Genomic DNA, 15,603 nt, shown 5'->3' with positions numbered 1-15,603 from the left:
TTTGCTTAAGCTTATTAGCAAAGCATATGCCAGTAGAGGAACAAAGAGTATTTAACTCAGTTTAATTCCACCTTAATCACTTTAATCCCATACTTGTTCCTTTTAGTACAGGGCTTTTGTGGATCATTCATAACTAAGCATTAAGTTTGTAATTGGGGGAGGTGGGGGGGAGCGAGGGTGAAGGGTGTGTGTGGGAAATACCTCTTCTTTACTCCGCAAATTACAAATCTTATCAACAGAACTGAACCTACTCCATTTTAGGTAGAGAGAGTTCCTCATCATTAGCTAAGGTACTAAATAAATAAGGTAGCAAATAAATATGTCAGACAAAGGCAAGCATTTCCTGAGAAACCAAAAATATAAAGCTATCAAAGCAAGTTACTAAATGTCCTAGGGTGAATTTTTGATGCTCGTATCCCCAGTTGTCTGTTCTGTTTGTGCTGTATATTAATTTCTGTGCCTTTAAGGCTGGTTTTGAGAGTAAAGCAAGGAAGGAAAGCACACAGTTTGTTTTGAAAACAGCACTCACTCCTCTGCATTCTTTCTCCAGGACTCTGTGTGTTCGGCTGATGCTCAGACAGACTGTGGCACAGGGATCTACTTTGCTCTTAGTTTTAGCTAACTGAAACAGAAAAGTTCTCTAGACTGGATTTTTTTTCCCTTCTTCTTAAGACTGTTTAAGCCTACTCTAGACTAAAAGACACAAAAGAGTACTGAGAGCTTGCACCTGCGGCCCACCAGAGCTGAGACCTCCAGAAAGAGCTAAACTACACCCACACCAAAGACTTTCTCAAAAGTTGCCTTCTCACTCCAAAACAACAAGTTTTATTGTTTCATATTATTCATTCTTTATACTTGTGAGCACTTTGTTCGTTAAATAAATAAATTTTTCCACTTCTCTCCAAAGAAGTTCTTTCTCAAACCAGTTAGGGAGAGGGGCTGTTTAAGTTTACTCCCCAGAGGGACACTATTCAAGAGTTTTCTCCCGAATTTACCCTAAACCGGGACATTAAACTATCTGAACACAACAAAATCACATTTTTTTGTTGTGCTAATATCTGAAGAGCAGCAAAGTCTCTGTCTCTCAATATTAAAAACAACTGTTCTCAATCTTATTACAGAAATTGCATAGGACAACTGCTGATTCCAACATACATTCTACATAAAGGCTCTAGCAAACCTGACTTCTTCAAGTTTCAATATTTGAAAGAAAATACTTCAATAGAATACTTGAAGTCACCCTAAGCTACAAAAACACAGACTGTTTTCAATTCACTCTCAATGAAACAAAAAACCACCAACACACCAAGGACTATACTCTGGACAATCTGTAAAAGCACAAACCCTACCCACACTTTTTAATCTTTCACCTCACTGTCAAACCCAAAATATATCAGTATTCTTTTTAATAAGCTAAGAATTATCATGAGAAGTTTGTCTTGTAAACCTTAGAAGCTTCATAATAACTTCCTTCTTTACAATTAACAAACTAAGCCCTACACAATATTGTTTACTGCCATGAGACAGACACCTGTATCCAGGACACCAAGACATTTATATAGTCAGTCCCTAGAAGTTCTACTACAAGTGAGACAGTTCCAAGCAGATGTTGTTTTCAAAATTTCAAAAGCATAAATGCAAGCCCAATTACCTCCAAATGACCCAAACAACCCTATATTACCTAGATAGTCACGAAAAATACTGAGGTTGTATCAGGTATCTAAATATATTTTTGAACCAAAAATTCTCAAAATTGGTATTTTGCAAATTCTTTACTAAAAATTGATAGTTTGAAAACATACTGATTTTCACCAATCTTATATCTGCTGTACTGAATGTAACAATCTCAACAATTTTCTGTCTGAGAGAAGTTTGTTACTTAGTTTCCCTACCATTTTTTCTAAGCCACCATCTTTTTAAAACTGTGCTACTTTTCCAAGTGTCATTGCAGTAAACTGCCCAACACAATGCTCTGGTCTCCACACGCAAGTCTTCTGTCCATATCACTGATAAATCTCATCCTTCTTGGAACCTCTTTTAATTTCACCATCTTTTTAAAACGCCATTCCGTTCTTTATAAATGCTAATAGCTACATTGCCTTTTACTTAATTTGAAGCATCTACAAGCACTTGCTGATTCATTTGATACAATCTGCAAGGACTCAGATGCAGTTCATAAACAATGCTGACTTTATTTCTAGTGACCACACATTTTGCAATCATCTATCATGAAATTTCAGTTGGCTGACTTGGTTATGCCTTTTGGCAATTTGCCACCACTATCTTCTGGAGTGCCAACTTTGCCCTTCAGATAATAACACCTAAATGCAATCATCTAGAAAATGCTAATTTTCTAAGACAAGACACTCAAATGTTCTACATAACCACAGTTGCAGCCACCTTTTTAATTCAGCATTTGTATTGGTTTTAGAGTAAATATAAAGAAGGGAAGTTAATCTGAATATGGTTTTTAGATTCAGAAGAACAACAAAAAGCATGATTCACAGCATTAGTAAGGTAGTAATGAACAAAAATAAACACATAGTTTTGTAATACATAGTAAAAACCAATTGAATCAACAAATTGAAAAAGAAAAAAAGAATCAGTAAGTCCTATATTTCTGACTTTACACTGTTAATCCTACTATAAGCACAAAAGAAGTCAATAGTAAAAAACCCACTCTAATTGTACAAGTATAGCATCAAAATCTTAACATGCATTAAAATCTGGAGCTGTCAGTACCACTAACGGCACTAAAGCCAAAAAACGGAAGAGTAATTGACAGTTACTGCAATTACATACACACTCGGCAAAACATCTTAGGACCATTCCACCAAATGATTCCCATTATTAGAAGGACTAACTCTTTTCGGAAGATAAAGCAGAAGAAAGCACTCTTTACCATTATGAGCTTGTAGCCCCTCAGAGTTATAAGAGCTGCCTTATTTGCATCATTTCTGTGTAGATTTTGAGGCTGTAGATGTTCAAGTACCAACACTTTTAAAGGAGTGCAACTTGAGTGTTTACCTGACATTTAATTCACTTTAATTTGGGCAGGAACATAGATCATCCCAATTCATCAAATTATTCTGAGCTAGATGGACTACAAACAAAACTAAAGCAGTGTTTTAAGCAGCTGGCTTAACACTGTTGCTCTTTAATCCCCCAAAAGAACATACCAGCCTTAGATGACATACATGGCACACTTTAAGTGGTATCAGTTACTTGCCTTTGGAAGTTTAATAGGTGGCTCTTTGGGCTCCTCTTCTTCATCGCTGTCCGAATCCCCACTCTGGACACTGTTCTTTGAAGCCAAAGACACGGACGCCTCCTTTTTCTGCCACTCCAACACACAATGGCGGACATTGCAGTAAACATTAAAAGCTGAAGGATTGCTATGTAATCTGATATCTGGTATGGTTATTGTACTCTCTAGGTTTTCAGTCTGAAAAACAAGATTGTTTTTTGTTTTAGCTTATTAGTTTAGTAAAATTGCAAGCTTTACTAAATATAAATAATGTCAAGAGTCTCAATAATTTTGACAAATTATTTCCAAACTGGAGACAACTTTCCTGTTCAAGTACCAGTCATATTTCAGGCAGGGAAGAAAGAAAAAAGAGGAAGAAATTCCAATAGATTCCCTCTAGCTTTAGTCTCTACCTCTCATAATTTGATGAGAACACTGGGACTAAAAATGAAAGCAGCTCAGGCTACAGAATGGTCCAAACCCTGTGCCACAGTGATAAAGGTAGCAAAATCAAGCTTTATCTTCTCAACAACAGTCTGTTTTGGTGGTTTTAATTACAATTGAGTTTTTTAATGGACGCCTTGTTACTAGTTTTAACCTGCCGGTAAAAACTAAATATAAGCTGTTTGTTAAATATATACTAGAAATTAAGAAAACCCACTTGTTGTTTTGCCGTTAAATGAAAACTGATGCCAAGTTTAAAAACTCCGGACAGGATGCTGCAGGTAATAGTTTGAGAATAGTAATCTAATAGACTAACTACTAAATAAAGAAATCAAGGCCTATGACTTAAAGGACACTGTTCTGTTTTCAGAAGCCCTGAGCCACAAAGTACGAGCTGGGAAACTGTTCTGAGAAACTACCGCTACCCTGGCCCACCCTGGTACCTGCTACTGGTGTATTACTGTCAGTCTTGGCCAAGACACAAGGGAGCCTTCATGAGGCTGTCACTGGACTCAGAAAAATAGTAAGAAAAAACATTTCTTTAAAAACATTTTTAAAATTTTGCTCTGTACTTTCCCAGTCTGCAACAGTAAGATGAGAGAGGAGGTATGACTGACTTGAAAAAACAAAACTCCACAACAATTAATTCCCAGGCAGGGTTACTCTTTCCGTTTGGTTGTGTACTAGCAAAGACCAAGCTGGTTTGAGCATAGGCTTTGAAAAGTGGATTTCAGGAATATGGGAGGAAGCAAGTCTCTGTAACACCTTACTGTAGACAGGGTACAAAAACCATGTAAGGAGAGACGGCTCAGGTTAAGAGCGCAGGACAAATTTGCTTGACCATGCAAGGCAAGATTTGGGGGATTGTTAGGCCAGACAGACTCAGGGTCATGACTAACTTCACAAGGTCATTTTAGTTTCTTGTATTCTTGGGGGATAGGAGGAGGAGAGACACAGTGGAAGAGGAGGCTTTTTGTCTTTTTTTTTTTTTTATTTGTAGGGTATTAATATTGTGCATTGCCACATTCATCTGGCACGAAATTACGTAGTAAACTATACAACAGTGATTTGAAACAGATCACTGAGAGCAGTGATGGGAAAGAGAACATTAAATTAGCAGAGGAGAGGTAAATTTGACAACCAGTGAACTGAGCAATAGATTCTTTAATATTTTAATGGGGTGATTTATTTTTCTACAATATGGTTGCCACAATTTTCTATATCAAAAATATTTTTATCTGCACATATATTTTTATTAATACCAGAAATAACACAAGACACTAAGGTAGACCTTTTAACATCATACGTTACAAAACATAACAAAAAAATTTTCAAAATTACTTGAAAGTATTTCATCATTTACATATTCCCTATTTTTGACTATGATATTATTTTGACTGCACTAGTATAGATTTGCCTATCCTTCCTTTCCATTATTACTAAAGTTACTGCAAGCTAGAACATTAAGCAATGCTTTACACTATGCAACCTATTTTATCAAACACAGATTGTGTGTTAATTTCTCTCACCGGCATCAGTGTTAGCAGTAGCCACAAAAATACAAATACAAAATATATATATATATAATATAAACATAAAGATAATGAAGGAGGAAAAGGAAAAAGCTGGAAAAAGTTCTCTACACGCATACTCAAGTTTGGCAGGTTTTTCTTCTTAAGGTCAACAGATCTTCTGTCATTAGTGATTGAAAGAAAGCAAAGTTTACTCCTTGTTCAATATTAATATCTTTGAAATAGTAAAGTTCCTGTTAAAAACCACATAATATTAACCAGTGCAAGAAATCAAAGTACAACCTTTTATGTTATTTCAGTATCAAACTGTATCAAAATAAATTTGGATTGACCCCACTGATAAGGAGCACCTACAGATTTTGAAGTTTGACACCAGAAAACTGAAGGGTTATATGATGTAACTCTTCTATACATCAAGTATCCATATACATTACCCCAAAAGTTTTTGCATCTCCTGGTAAGGCAAATACATAGTATAAGCTTCCAGCTTTAAAGCTAGCTCAACTGAACAGAACAGGCTGAATTCCTCAGTAAACTTAGTTTACTAAAGTTTTTTACTGACAGTTACGGGAAGAAAAAGAGATATTTCAGAGGCTCTAGATGTTTATCTGAAAGTTCACTTAACTAGGTAATATCACATATTGTAATTGTAACTTCTGTGAAGAGTTTCCATTCCAATTCTTTCTTGTCATCACAGCTAAGTCTTAGATCCAGAAGAGCCTAAGTTCTGTAGCTCACATGGTCCCATTTGAAACAGACTGGCCAAACTGTTAAACCAGCACAGATAATTTTAGATATTACAGTGCTAGATAAAACCATTGGACGTTTTCTGGCCTATTAATAACAAGCTGACTAATTTTCAGAAATCAACTCCTTATTCTCAGTACTTCACAACTATTAACCAGTAACCACTTTAACTGTTCTATCTCTATGTTCAGCGTTTTGCTTTTCTATGACAGTGTGTGAACAATACTTAGATACACTAATAGCCTACCCAGACTTCAGTACAGCACAACTTCCTCAAGAAACTTCATCAAAAGGTAAAAAAGACTGATGTGATCTGTAACGGATTTGCTCAAGTCTAAGACGTTTAACTATTATAGTTGATAGGTCTTCAAAACAAACATCCGTTCAAAAGTGGATGTATATAAGCAGGCTGTACAAACATCACTTTCTCAGATTTCTTTTGCATACAGTAAAAATGGAGCTGATGACAAAAAAAAAAAGACAGTAAAATTTTCTGCCCCTCTAAAGCAAATGTGCATTCAGTGAGCAGCTTTTTTTGTTGTTTTTTCTTCTCTTCAACAGCGGTAAAGTATTCAATACAGGTATCAGAAGTCTGTTTTTTTCCATATGAAACAAGTGTTCTTCCTTTCCAGATATCAAATTTCTAACTTTACTGAGGTCAGATACACTGAACAAGTCAGAAAACTGGGATGTAAGTTCATCCCATCATCACCTAAAAGTTTACTTTTCTGCAGCTAATGAATACCTTCTACACAGTCATAAAAAATTCCCCAATATTGTGAGACTCATGATACCACCTGTACAGTCTTGCTGTTGACTCACAGATTTTGAGGTAGAATAGATCAGTAAGAAAATCTAACCAATCAATATACCTGTACCTACAGAACCTCATTTAGTAATTTTTTTATCAAACTAATAAAAGTCTACTTTAACTTACAATTCTCCTAATGATACTACAGTTCGTGTTGGCACAAAATACATCTATGTTGCCAAAAAAACTGTAGAACATTAAAGCAAAATGTTAATCAACTTCTAAGACCTCACTTAAGTAATTTATTAATTTTCTAGAGATCTAGAATTATTAATAATCCAAACAGACCGCTCTTGAGCTATAGAATACATTGTTTCAGAAAGAAAGCCTTACAGCTTGTTTTCATGGTGCTAAGAGTATCGAGAGTCACACGACACTTGGGAATAAGGTGAAGAACAACAATCACTTTCTCCACCTCTGAATCTCCTATTCTTAATGGCTACTGGAATGTTGCAACCCAAAGCGCCCATTAAATTTGATTACAAACTCAGCTTCCAGAGTGTCTAAGTAGAAGATGAGATGATAGCTTCTATGCTAGCTTTCCTCCCAAAGCATCTGGTTTCTTGGAAAATGAAATTCCTACCACTTTCAAAAAGAAGAGGGCTTGCAGACTGGAAAACAGAATCATGCTGTTTGACTCTCTAACACAGTGTGATGTTCTGCATCTTCACCTTTGCTGTTTCACTTGATATCATCAAAAATTAAATGTGCACCTTCTTAAACCAAGATACATGGTGAAACATACATTGTAAAACTTAAATATCCACCATTGGTGAACACAGTTTTAATACTTGAAGATTTTATTTCTTGTGTGTTACTTTTTTATCTTCTGAAAGATAAGACGTTAACTTATGAGAGAGAGATCAAAGTGCAGATGCCCACACTGATGCCTGGCTTGTCCTTGTAAAGATATTGTCCCTGCTAAATGGAAGAATAAATTATGGAGGAAAGGGTAAACAGCACAGGTTTGATTCAAAAGATAAGAGCAACCTACCCCTAATTGCTCTTCTCAGTTAGCCTTTTATCATGTCCCAGTACACTCAAGGGAAAGGAGTGGGAGAAACCCACTAGTCTCCTTTACACTTGTCTCACTCATAAAGAAACTGTTTTCTCTAAAAATAAAACCTATATATAGCTTATCTTCTGACCTATTTGTTTTCTTCCTCTTGAATCAGATAACTGTAGCATAGGTTTATTCTTAAATATGATGGAAATAGACTATAATCTAGGAGAGGAAAGTATCTGCTGTTAAAGATGGGTCAGGTTATAATAACCATCTGATCTAATCCACGTGTAACACTGAGAAGAGAAGCTCCAAATTCTTCTTCGGACAGCCAAAAGATCTCTTAGAAAGGGATGCCCTCTTGAGGTTGAAAGACCAAATAATACAGAAGCCACTGAAAACAATGTCAAATTATTTGAGAACCTACATGTGTTCTTAATGAGACAATATTCATCCCAGTCGATCTGTTTTACACATCTATTCATTAGCATACAATTTGTCTGCTACATGAATCTCCCCCTTAAAGTTTTATTCCTTCCATTTGCATAAAGCTAAAAAAGTCATAGTTAAAATAACTTCAGCATAAACTTAACAGATAGATGCCAATCATTTCAAGTACAAGCTGTGTTTGTTGGACTCCAATTTTTCAGTATTCTTCAAATAACATTATGGCAACAGAAGATGGTAACTGTGGTTTTCTGTCTAAGTCTCTCTCAATCCAAGTGTCCTAAGCAGCACTTGCATGAATTAACCAAGGCGGAAAATATCCAGGGTGTCTGAAGGGGGGGAAGCTAACACCAATATCCGTAGTGTTGGGAAAAGTTGCACGGTCTTACAATTTTCTGGCGATATTCTTTGCCAAAAGGAAAAAAAAAAAGGACAAGGCAGGTAGGGACTGGAATCCAAGGTGCTACACCCATGTCTAACAATCAGATACTTGTTTTCTGTGTAAAAGTCACTTATGTCAGCAGTGAATTTCTAAAGCCAAAATAGACTGCACCACATGGAAAACTTTTATACTTCCATTTAAAAAACAGGTACTAAACCACAAATCCAAAAATTAGTGTTAGTTCAAATACCAGAGACCATAACATGATTCAGCTTAGAAACAGAATAAGGCTCAAACTACTGGGCTGTGTTAAACACCAATTAGTTTTATATCCAAAGTGTTCTAATATCTAATGTTTAAATGTTAGAAACAATTTCCTTCTAGTTGCTCAACAATTACTTCTCTTTTAAAGTACTCTCCTCTTCCATTACTCAATCATTCTTAGTAAGCACCAGATATAAATAACAAATTTTTGGGTTCGTCTTATTTTTGATTTAAGGCCCTCTCTGCCTCAACTAAGTATATTAAGAGAAAGCTTCCATCTCTGTTCAGACTAAAAGACCCTGTTTCTTTAAAAATAAACCAATGCACACAAACTCAACTGCTCAGAATGTCCAGTAGTGAAAGACTTTTTGATCTGCTCTACTTTAAAGCTTCCAAATGGAAGCTCACATTTTCCTGACAACAGACACATTCATTCCATTCTGCCATGTTAAGTATTGGGATGCATTGAAAAAGCATATAAAAAAATCAAAACCAAGAAAACCCTCCCATAACAAACCAACTATAAAACAAAAAAACAAAACCACCCAACTCTGTCAGTTTCATAACCTCAAGATATGAAGCTGGTTTTATCTTTCCCTTCTCAGCTACATTTTTCAGGAAGTACACAATTTTCTGCTATCATGCAGAAATAAACTCTTTCTGTACCTGAGTCACTCAGAATGAAGACCAATTTCTAATGGTCAGCCGTGGTCTGCCTCAAACACTGTCTAGAATAATGGCATCAGTAAAAGACATACAAAAACCCATTGCAATTTTGAAAGATACAAATCTCAATGCTTCAAGCAGAAACTGACTTAAACCCAAGGAAAATGTTGAGAGCAACCTTCCATAGGGCTGAGGTTCAGGAGATTATCAGTTAGTGCCATATCTACAACTACTCACAGGAACCAGCCTTTCATAATGTTCGCATCATCTTGGCCAAGGATCCCTGCCATTCCATTTATCCAATGCAACTAAATCCAAGAACTACATCTGACTGTTGAGCTTGTGAAAAGTCGTTCTGTACTTAGCTTTCTACTTGGCAGTAAAATTAGGGCCCCACCACCCAGACAGACAAGGGTCCCCTTATAGAGTAACAATGAACAAAGCTGAAGAGTTACCTTATTTTAAAAGCACAAGTTTCTGTCACCAGACAGAACAAACAGACTAACTGCTTTCTGCAAAATTTCTAACTTGGTTGCCTTTGTTGACAGTGGGTTGATAAAGTCATGGAGAGGACAGAGCTAAAAATTCTTATAGCAACTGAAGAAAGGACTGAGAAATTCAGTTTGGACCACAAATATTTTACTGCACAGTGCTGAGAACAGAAATGAAGATAAGCTCTTTCTATACCATAGTCTGAAGCTGCACTACTTGAGATAAGCAGACTAATCTGCTAAGTCTCCAAAAAGTCAATACCAAATTAATAGATAGAGGGTTTGCTTTACCCTCCCAAAGCCATCTGTCTTGAGATACAGTAACTACATGAGGTTTGGCAAAGAGGGATAAGATGGCCAAGTGGTTCTACACTGAATTTGTATTTTAAGGACATTCAACTGACTAGAAAGTGTTTTCACTGGATATTTCAGTGTTCTATCCCTCAAAACCATTCTAAAAATGAGCTCTCTTTATTGACTACAAGCCTTCATGTCTGCAGAAAGCCTTCATGAAAATCTCTCCAAGACTCTAGCTTAGAGAAATAATAGCTCCTTAATAGAGAAAGGATATAGCACAGTAGTATTTTAAAATAGCATTGCTAATTTATTCTCTCTAAAGAGTGAAGATGTAAACATTTTTATTAAGTTCATGATATGGTTCCCATGCATTTAAAGTAATGTAAGGCACATGGGGAAAAAGCATTAATACAACCACTTAGGTATAATTTTTTTTACATTTTTCATTATGGAGGAATTTTCAGAGGTGACTTCGGAATCCTTAGAATGCTCCCTTTCTTCTTTAGCTGATATGACCAAACCTTTGCAGCAGTAGTCTGTAACTGTTGGCTAGATACAGATCTCGAAATTTACCTCTAAGACCAGTATGTTTAGCTACACTTAGGGTTTAGGAACTGGAGAACTAAAAACATTGTTTACATTATTTCCTGTTGAACAACAGTAGCAAAAGCAGTTGAATAAGTTTAACATTGGTATCACAGTCATGTAGGATGCAGTAAACAGACAATACTGCTCTACTATTGACTCCTCTAAACAAACAAACTGTTAGTCACATTTAGGTTTTCTTGTATTTCTCTCAACTAAAGTTACTGTCATTTTTGAGTCAGAACTTTGTCAGGTTTGTTACAGGCTTACCTTGTTGCGTGTTTTTACTTTCAATTTAGTCTTCTGTTTTCTTTTCAACTTTTTCTTGCTAAAAAGTTTCTTACTTCTGAAAAAGAGAAGCAATGAGAACAAAATTAATAAACTCCCTTCTGTACCCCATGGTAAAAAGCACAGAAGGAAAAAATGTCAGTAGCACTCTAAATATTTTTCTTGTAGGCAAAGGGAATAATCACAGGTAGAATTTCAGAGTATAAATCAGAATAAAAAGCACTTAAAATTATGCTTTCCTAATGCTCTACTGAATTATGGGCCCTTACTCTCAATCAATTTAACCAGAATATATGCTAGGACAAAAACAAGTTCCTGAGCTTTCTATTGGCTTACCCTATTATTTCTATTACAAATTTGTTAGTGTCACAGGAATGCTAGAAGCAATAATTATTGACAATTCTCAGCACAACAACCTGTTAATACAGAACACTGCTTTGTAAAGTCTTTACCACACAAAGACTCAAGCCTTCCAAGACAAAAAGTACGCTTTAAAAATAAAAATTTGGCAGAAGATTCAGTTCATGGAAGAAACTGCAGCTTCTTTACCTTTTCTTTGGACTTTTTTCCACCTTTATTTTATAGATTTAATGTCCATCCCTTTACATTACAGACCTAGCTAGCACACACTTCCCTAAGCTCTTTTAATCCTCTCCTGTCTACACCTCATTCCTATCACACTCTTTTTCCTCCATTTTACTACCCAGGAAAAAAGAAAAGACATCATCCAAAAAAGACACCATACGCACATAAGCTTGTTCTGTCACCATCGCTGAGATGACTCTGAAATGCATGTTTTTTGACCTACTGGTTTTTCAGGTAAGTCCTCCAAAATAAAAAAGAAAGTCGTATGTTAACTGTGCAGCAAACAGCTCACCTTATATAGGACTTCAAGCAACAGCTACTTACATTCCTCTGTACCACAAACTTTACTCAAATAGCTTACAGTTCAGATTAACTGAAAAATAAAACTATTACATCTGAAATCACAGGCAGTGAGAAGCTGCATTTTCAGTAATAGACTGAGAATCAGAAGAATCTGAGTATTTCATTCAAACAACTTTGTTCTAAATAAAAGTTCTGAAGTTCTAAAAGCATAGAGGTTCCTGGTCTCATACAGCATTCAGACTGCAAGAATATAGAAAGCTCGTGCTCCAGCAGTTACAAGCTGGAAAAACTGAAGCCTGACCAGCTGAAGCCAGCAGTGAGAATATAAGCTCAAACAAAGAATTCCTGTAGAGTATGCCAAGAAAGCTGCTTCTAGAAATGTCACCACTTTTCCCCTCTTGACCTATATTAAGAGAAAGGTATGTTCCTCAAGACACTTCCTGCAGAAATAAACCAGCTTACCACTTTTCCTTTAAGGAACAAACACCATTATCATGGATTTAAAAGAACTGATTCAGTGAGCAGTGAGGGGGAATTCCCCCACCATCCCCGGTAAGTTAAAGCTTACAAAGAGAATGGAGATGACTGCTAGATGTTGCCCCAACAGTAAAGTTTCAATAGGTAACAGTATATAACCTTTACTGCTCTAATTTCAACAAACTCTGTAGTCCAACTCACTATTTAGTTTTTCTTTAATGAGACAGATTTTTCTTCCTTATTAGCATTTAATGCATGTCAATCTGCTGTCAAACAAAAAGAACAGTGCAGCCCCTTCCACTCTGTAGCCACTCAATCTTCTGCTCTGGACCTCATGACCTTTTATGAAACTTGAGCCCTAACTCTCAGTGTAAAAGTCCTGATGAAAGTACCTCCTGGGTTTTCTCAGTCCATACCACATGTAAACCATGTTGACCAAAGCTGGAAACAATACTTGTTCGCTGTTAGGAAGAGGAAGAAGAAATGTCTCATAAGCCTCCAAGGTCACACTTTTAACTGCATTCCAGGTATTATTTGGCAGCTTCACAGGAATATGGCATAGCAGACCTATTTAACCCAGACTAGTAAGAAAAGATTTCCCTGAAAACCTCAAAACTGAGTTTCCAATACTTTTTTATCTGTGCTAATAATTATACCTTTTAAACACAGTATGATTTGCACTTGCCACAGACAACTTGATGAGCATAGCTTTTCTCTTTTTAAAAGATACTAATTCAAGTTGCCAAGACATTTCAAATTTAATCCTTCCTGCCAAAATCCTTGAAAACTCTCCAAATTTGTTGCAGTCTGCAAACATTATAAACACTTTTTCATGTTGAAAATATTTCACTGGACCAGTCCCTGTAATTTTTGCAAGTATTTCTTTGTGTTTACACATACATATGAAAAACCCCCAAATTAAGCCTTTACCCTCCCCCCAAGATGGGACTCATTTCCATAGTAACAAAACCTCTGCCATTTGGCAGATTACCTCCATTTGTCATGACACCTACACAACGTCTTTTCCAATTAGCAAACAGGAAAGATCAGCAATGGGTTTACTGACAGTGCTTTGACCTCCTTCATTCATACAACAATCATTAAAGATGCTGCAAGTAGCAGCATCTCACAGTGGAATACTTCTCCACTGTGCTGTCTATCTTCAGCAAATTTGGGGCTTGAATAATTTTACATGGAAACAATTTAGGATAGAAATGGCATAGTAAGAATCCACAATTGTCCCCCTGTATTTTCTAAAAATGAACTCTCAAGGAGTTGGGAAGTAAACTTTCTTCCATATCCAAACAAACTTTCAGAACAAGTGAGCAATCAATTAATAAAAAATACCTCATCACACTAATTTTATAAATAGTTTTGAGCAACCTACAACTACCATGCATAACAATATATTCACAATGTATCTGGACATAAAGATATATTTGATTGTTTACAGTTCTGCTTTTATATCCCATAATACTAAGATGCTTTATTATTCAGAAAAAAATGTAAAACATGGGCAAATATATTCATGGAAAACAATGTTAAGCAGATTATGAGTAAATTTCCTGTTGGAAACCACATGTGTTAATTATAAGCCCAACTCTTCTATTGCATGAAGATTAACAAGATCTGATACGGCTCAGCTGGATTTTTTAGCTAAATTATTAATTATATTGCTGGTTAACAACTGTAAACTGCTGCTAGCTGTCATTTGTAAAGGTCTTGATACTCTGCACTGACAACCAGCTTCCACTGCCAAAAGGCCTTTAGCCTCCAACTTCTAACTCAGCTGTTGATACCATTTAGTTCACAGAAAACAAACATGCATTATCAGCGATCTCAGGCAGCCTTTCTGCAACCTGTTTCAAGACATAGCAAGATTGGAGACCAAGCTTTGAACTGGACCACAAAGGAAGTGCAAGTCAAATGAGCACAGAACATAAAGATACCTTGACAAAAACTATTTGTGGCAAATGTACACAAAGAAAGAGTGAATGGTGCTATTACAGCCTTTACAGAAAAATCTGTTGAGAAATAAAATAAATCCCTAAAAGATTCAACCCTGGAATATGAAATAATTGCCTCAAATCAAAGGCAGGAAAAAAAAGGAGGGGAAAGGGGAGGGTGGGCACTAACCAGTTGCTTGGTGATTTAAAACAGGTAAAACAGCTGTTATATGAAATGATTACAACTTCTAATCAGGCTTGTAGCACACGTAGTAGGAGGAATAAAGGCATGCTTTAGTTTATTTGTTCTAAACCCAAAGTAGCATTAGCTAGTACTTGGAGTATTTGATGCATTATTACGAGGACATTGTTCAGTTGTCTCAACACCATTGCTCTTACTATGCTTAAAAGAGACGAAGAAATGCAAACAGAGCATCTTCCCTCAAGGTGCAATGGTTTTGAACTGCAATTCATAACTTAAATTTCAGAGGGAGGCTTTACATGTTGAGTGTGTGTTCCTCCCCTCAATGCTGTTACTGAATTACTCAACATGGATTAACATTATATTAGTGTTACACCTGCATAAGATCCTCTAGACTAACTGCTACACCAAATGTGTGTCTAATGAGTGGAAAAAATATTATTCCATCTCTGCTGCTGAGGCAGAATAGGAACAACAAAAGTCTATTTAAGTGCTGTCTGACCTAAAATTTTGCTTCTGAAACAATGGTACTAAAGACCACAGTAGCTAGTACAGTATTAGACAGTTGTTCTGCTGTTGAACCTTTGAGTACACTTCTGAAAAATTTGTGAATTTAGTAAACCACATGCTAACATGCTCAATTTTTTAGGACTTCCAAGTGACTTTAACTCAGTGCATTTGCCTAAACTTACTTGCTCTGGTTCAAGAGCTACAGATCCTTAGGAAGAAGTATACTGTTGGCAGGATAGGCCTAGCAAAGAGCTGTTGTGTTCAGATAAATGACAAATATATTCTGTTACTCTGTTTCTGTAAGTGCTTACTCAACACAGCTTAAGCATTCGAGGGCTTGTGGAAATTCACGCAGGAGGCAGCAGCCACCCAGTAA

General features: G+C 36.2%; 1 protein-coding gene across 1 annotated transcript in view; it reads right to left on the bottom strand.

Annotated features, from left to right (window-relative positions):
- The window catches only part of MYCBP2 (MYC binding protein 2), a gene marked incomplete at its 5' end in the record, with an annotated part of 167,550 nt that overhangs the window by 133,704 nt on the left and 18,243 nt on the right, over window positions 1-15,603 (bottom strand). The window contains 2 exons of the mRNA XM_083884892.1: window positions 3,230-3,445; window positions 11,187-11,262. Of these exons, the coding sequence (XP_083741018.1) occupies window positions 3,230-3,445; window positions 11,187-11,262 (292 nt within the window). The remainder of the gene's footprint in view (window positions 1-3,229; window positions 3,446-11,186; window positions 11,263-15,603) is intronic.

Source organism: Zosterops lateralis (assembly GCF_965231275.1).
Source record: "Zosterops lateralis genome assembly, chromosome: 2".
In the NCBI taxonomy this organism is placed as follows: domain Eukaryota; kingdom Metazoa; phylum Chordata; class Aves; order Passeriformes; family Zosteropidae; genus Zosterops; species Zosterops lateralis.
Note: the sequence above shows the minus strand (reverse complement) of the source record. Positions and strands in the feature narration are given on the sequence as shown.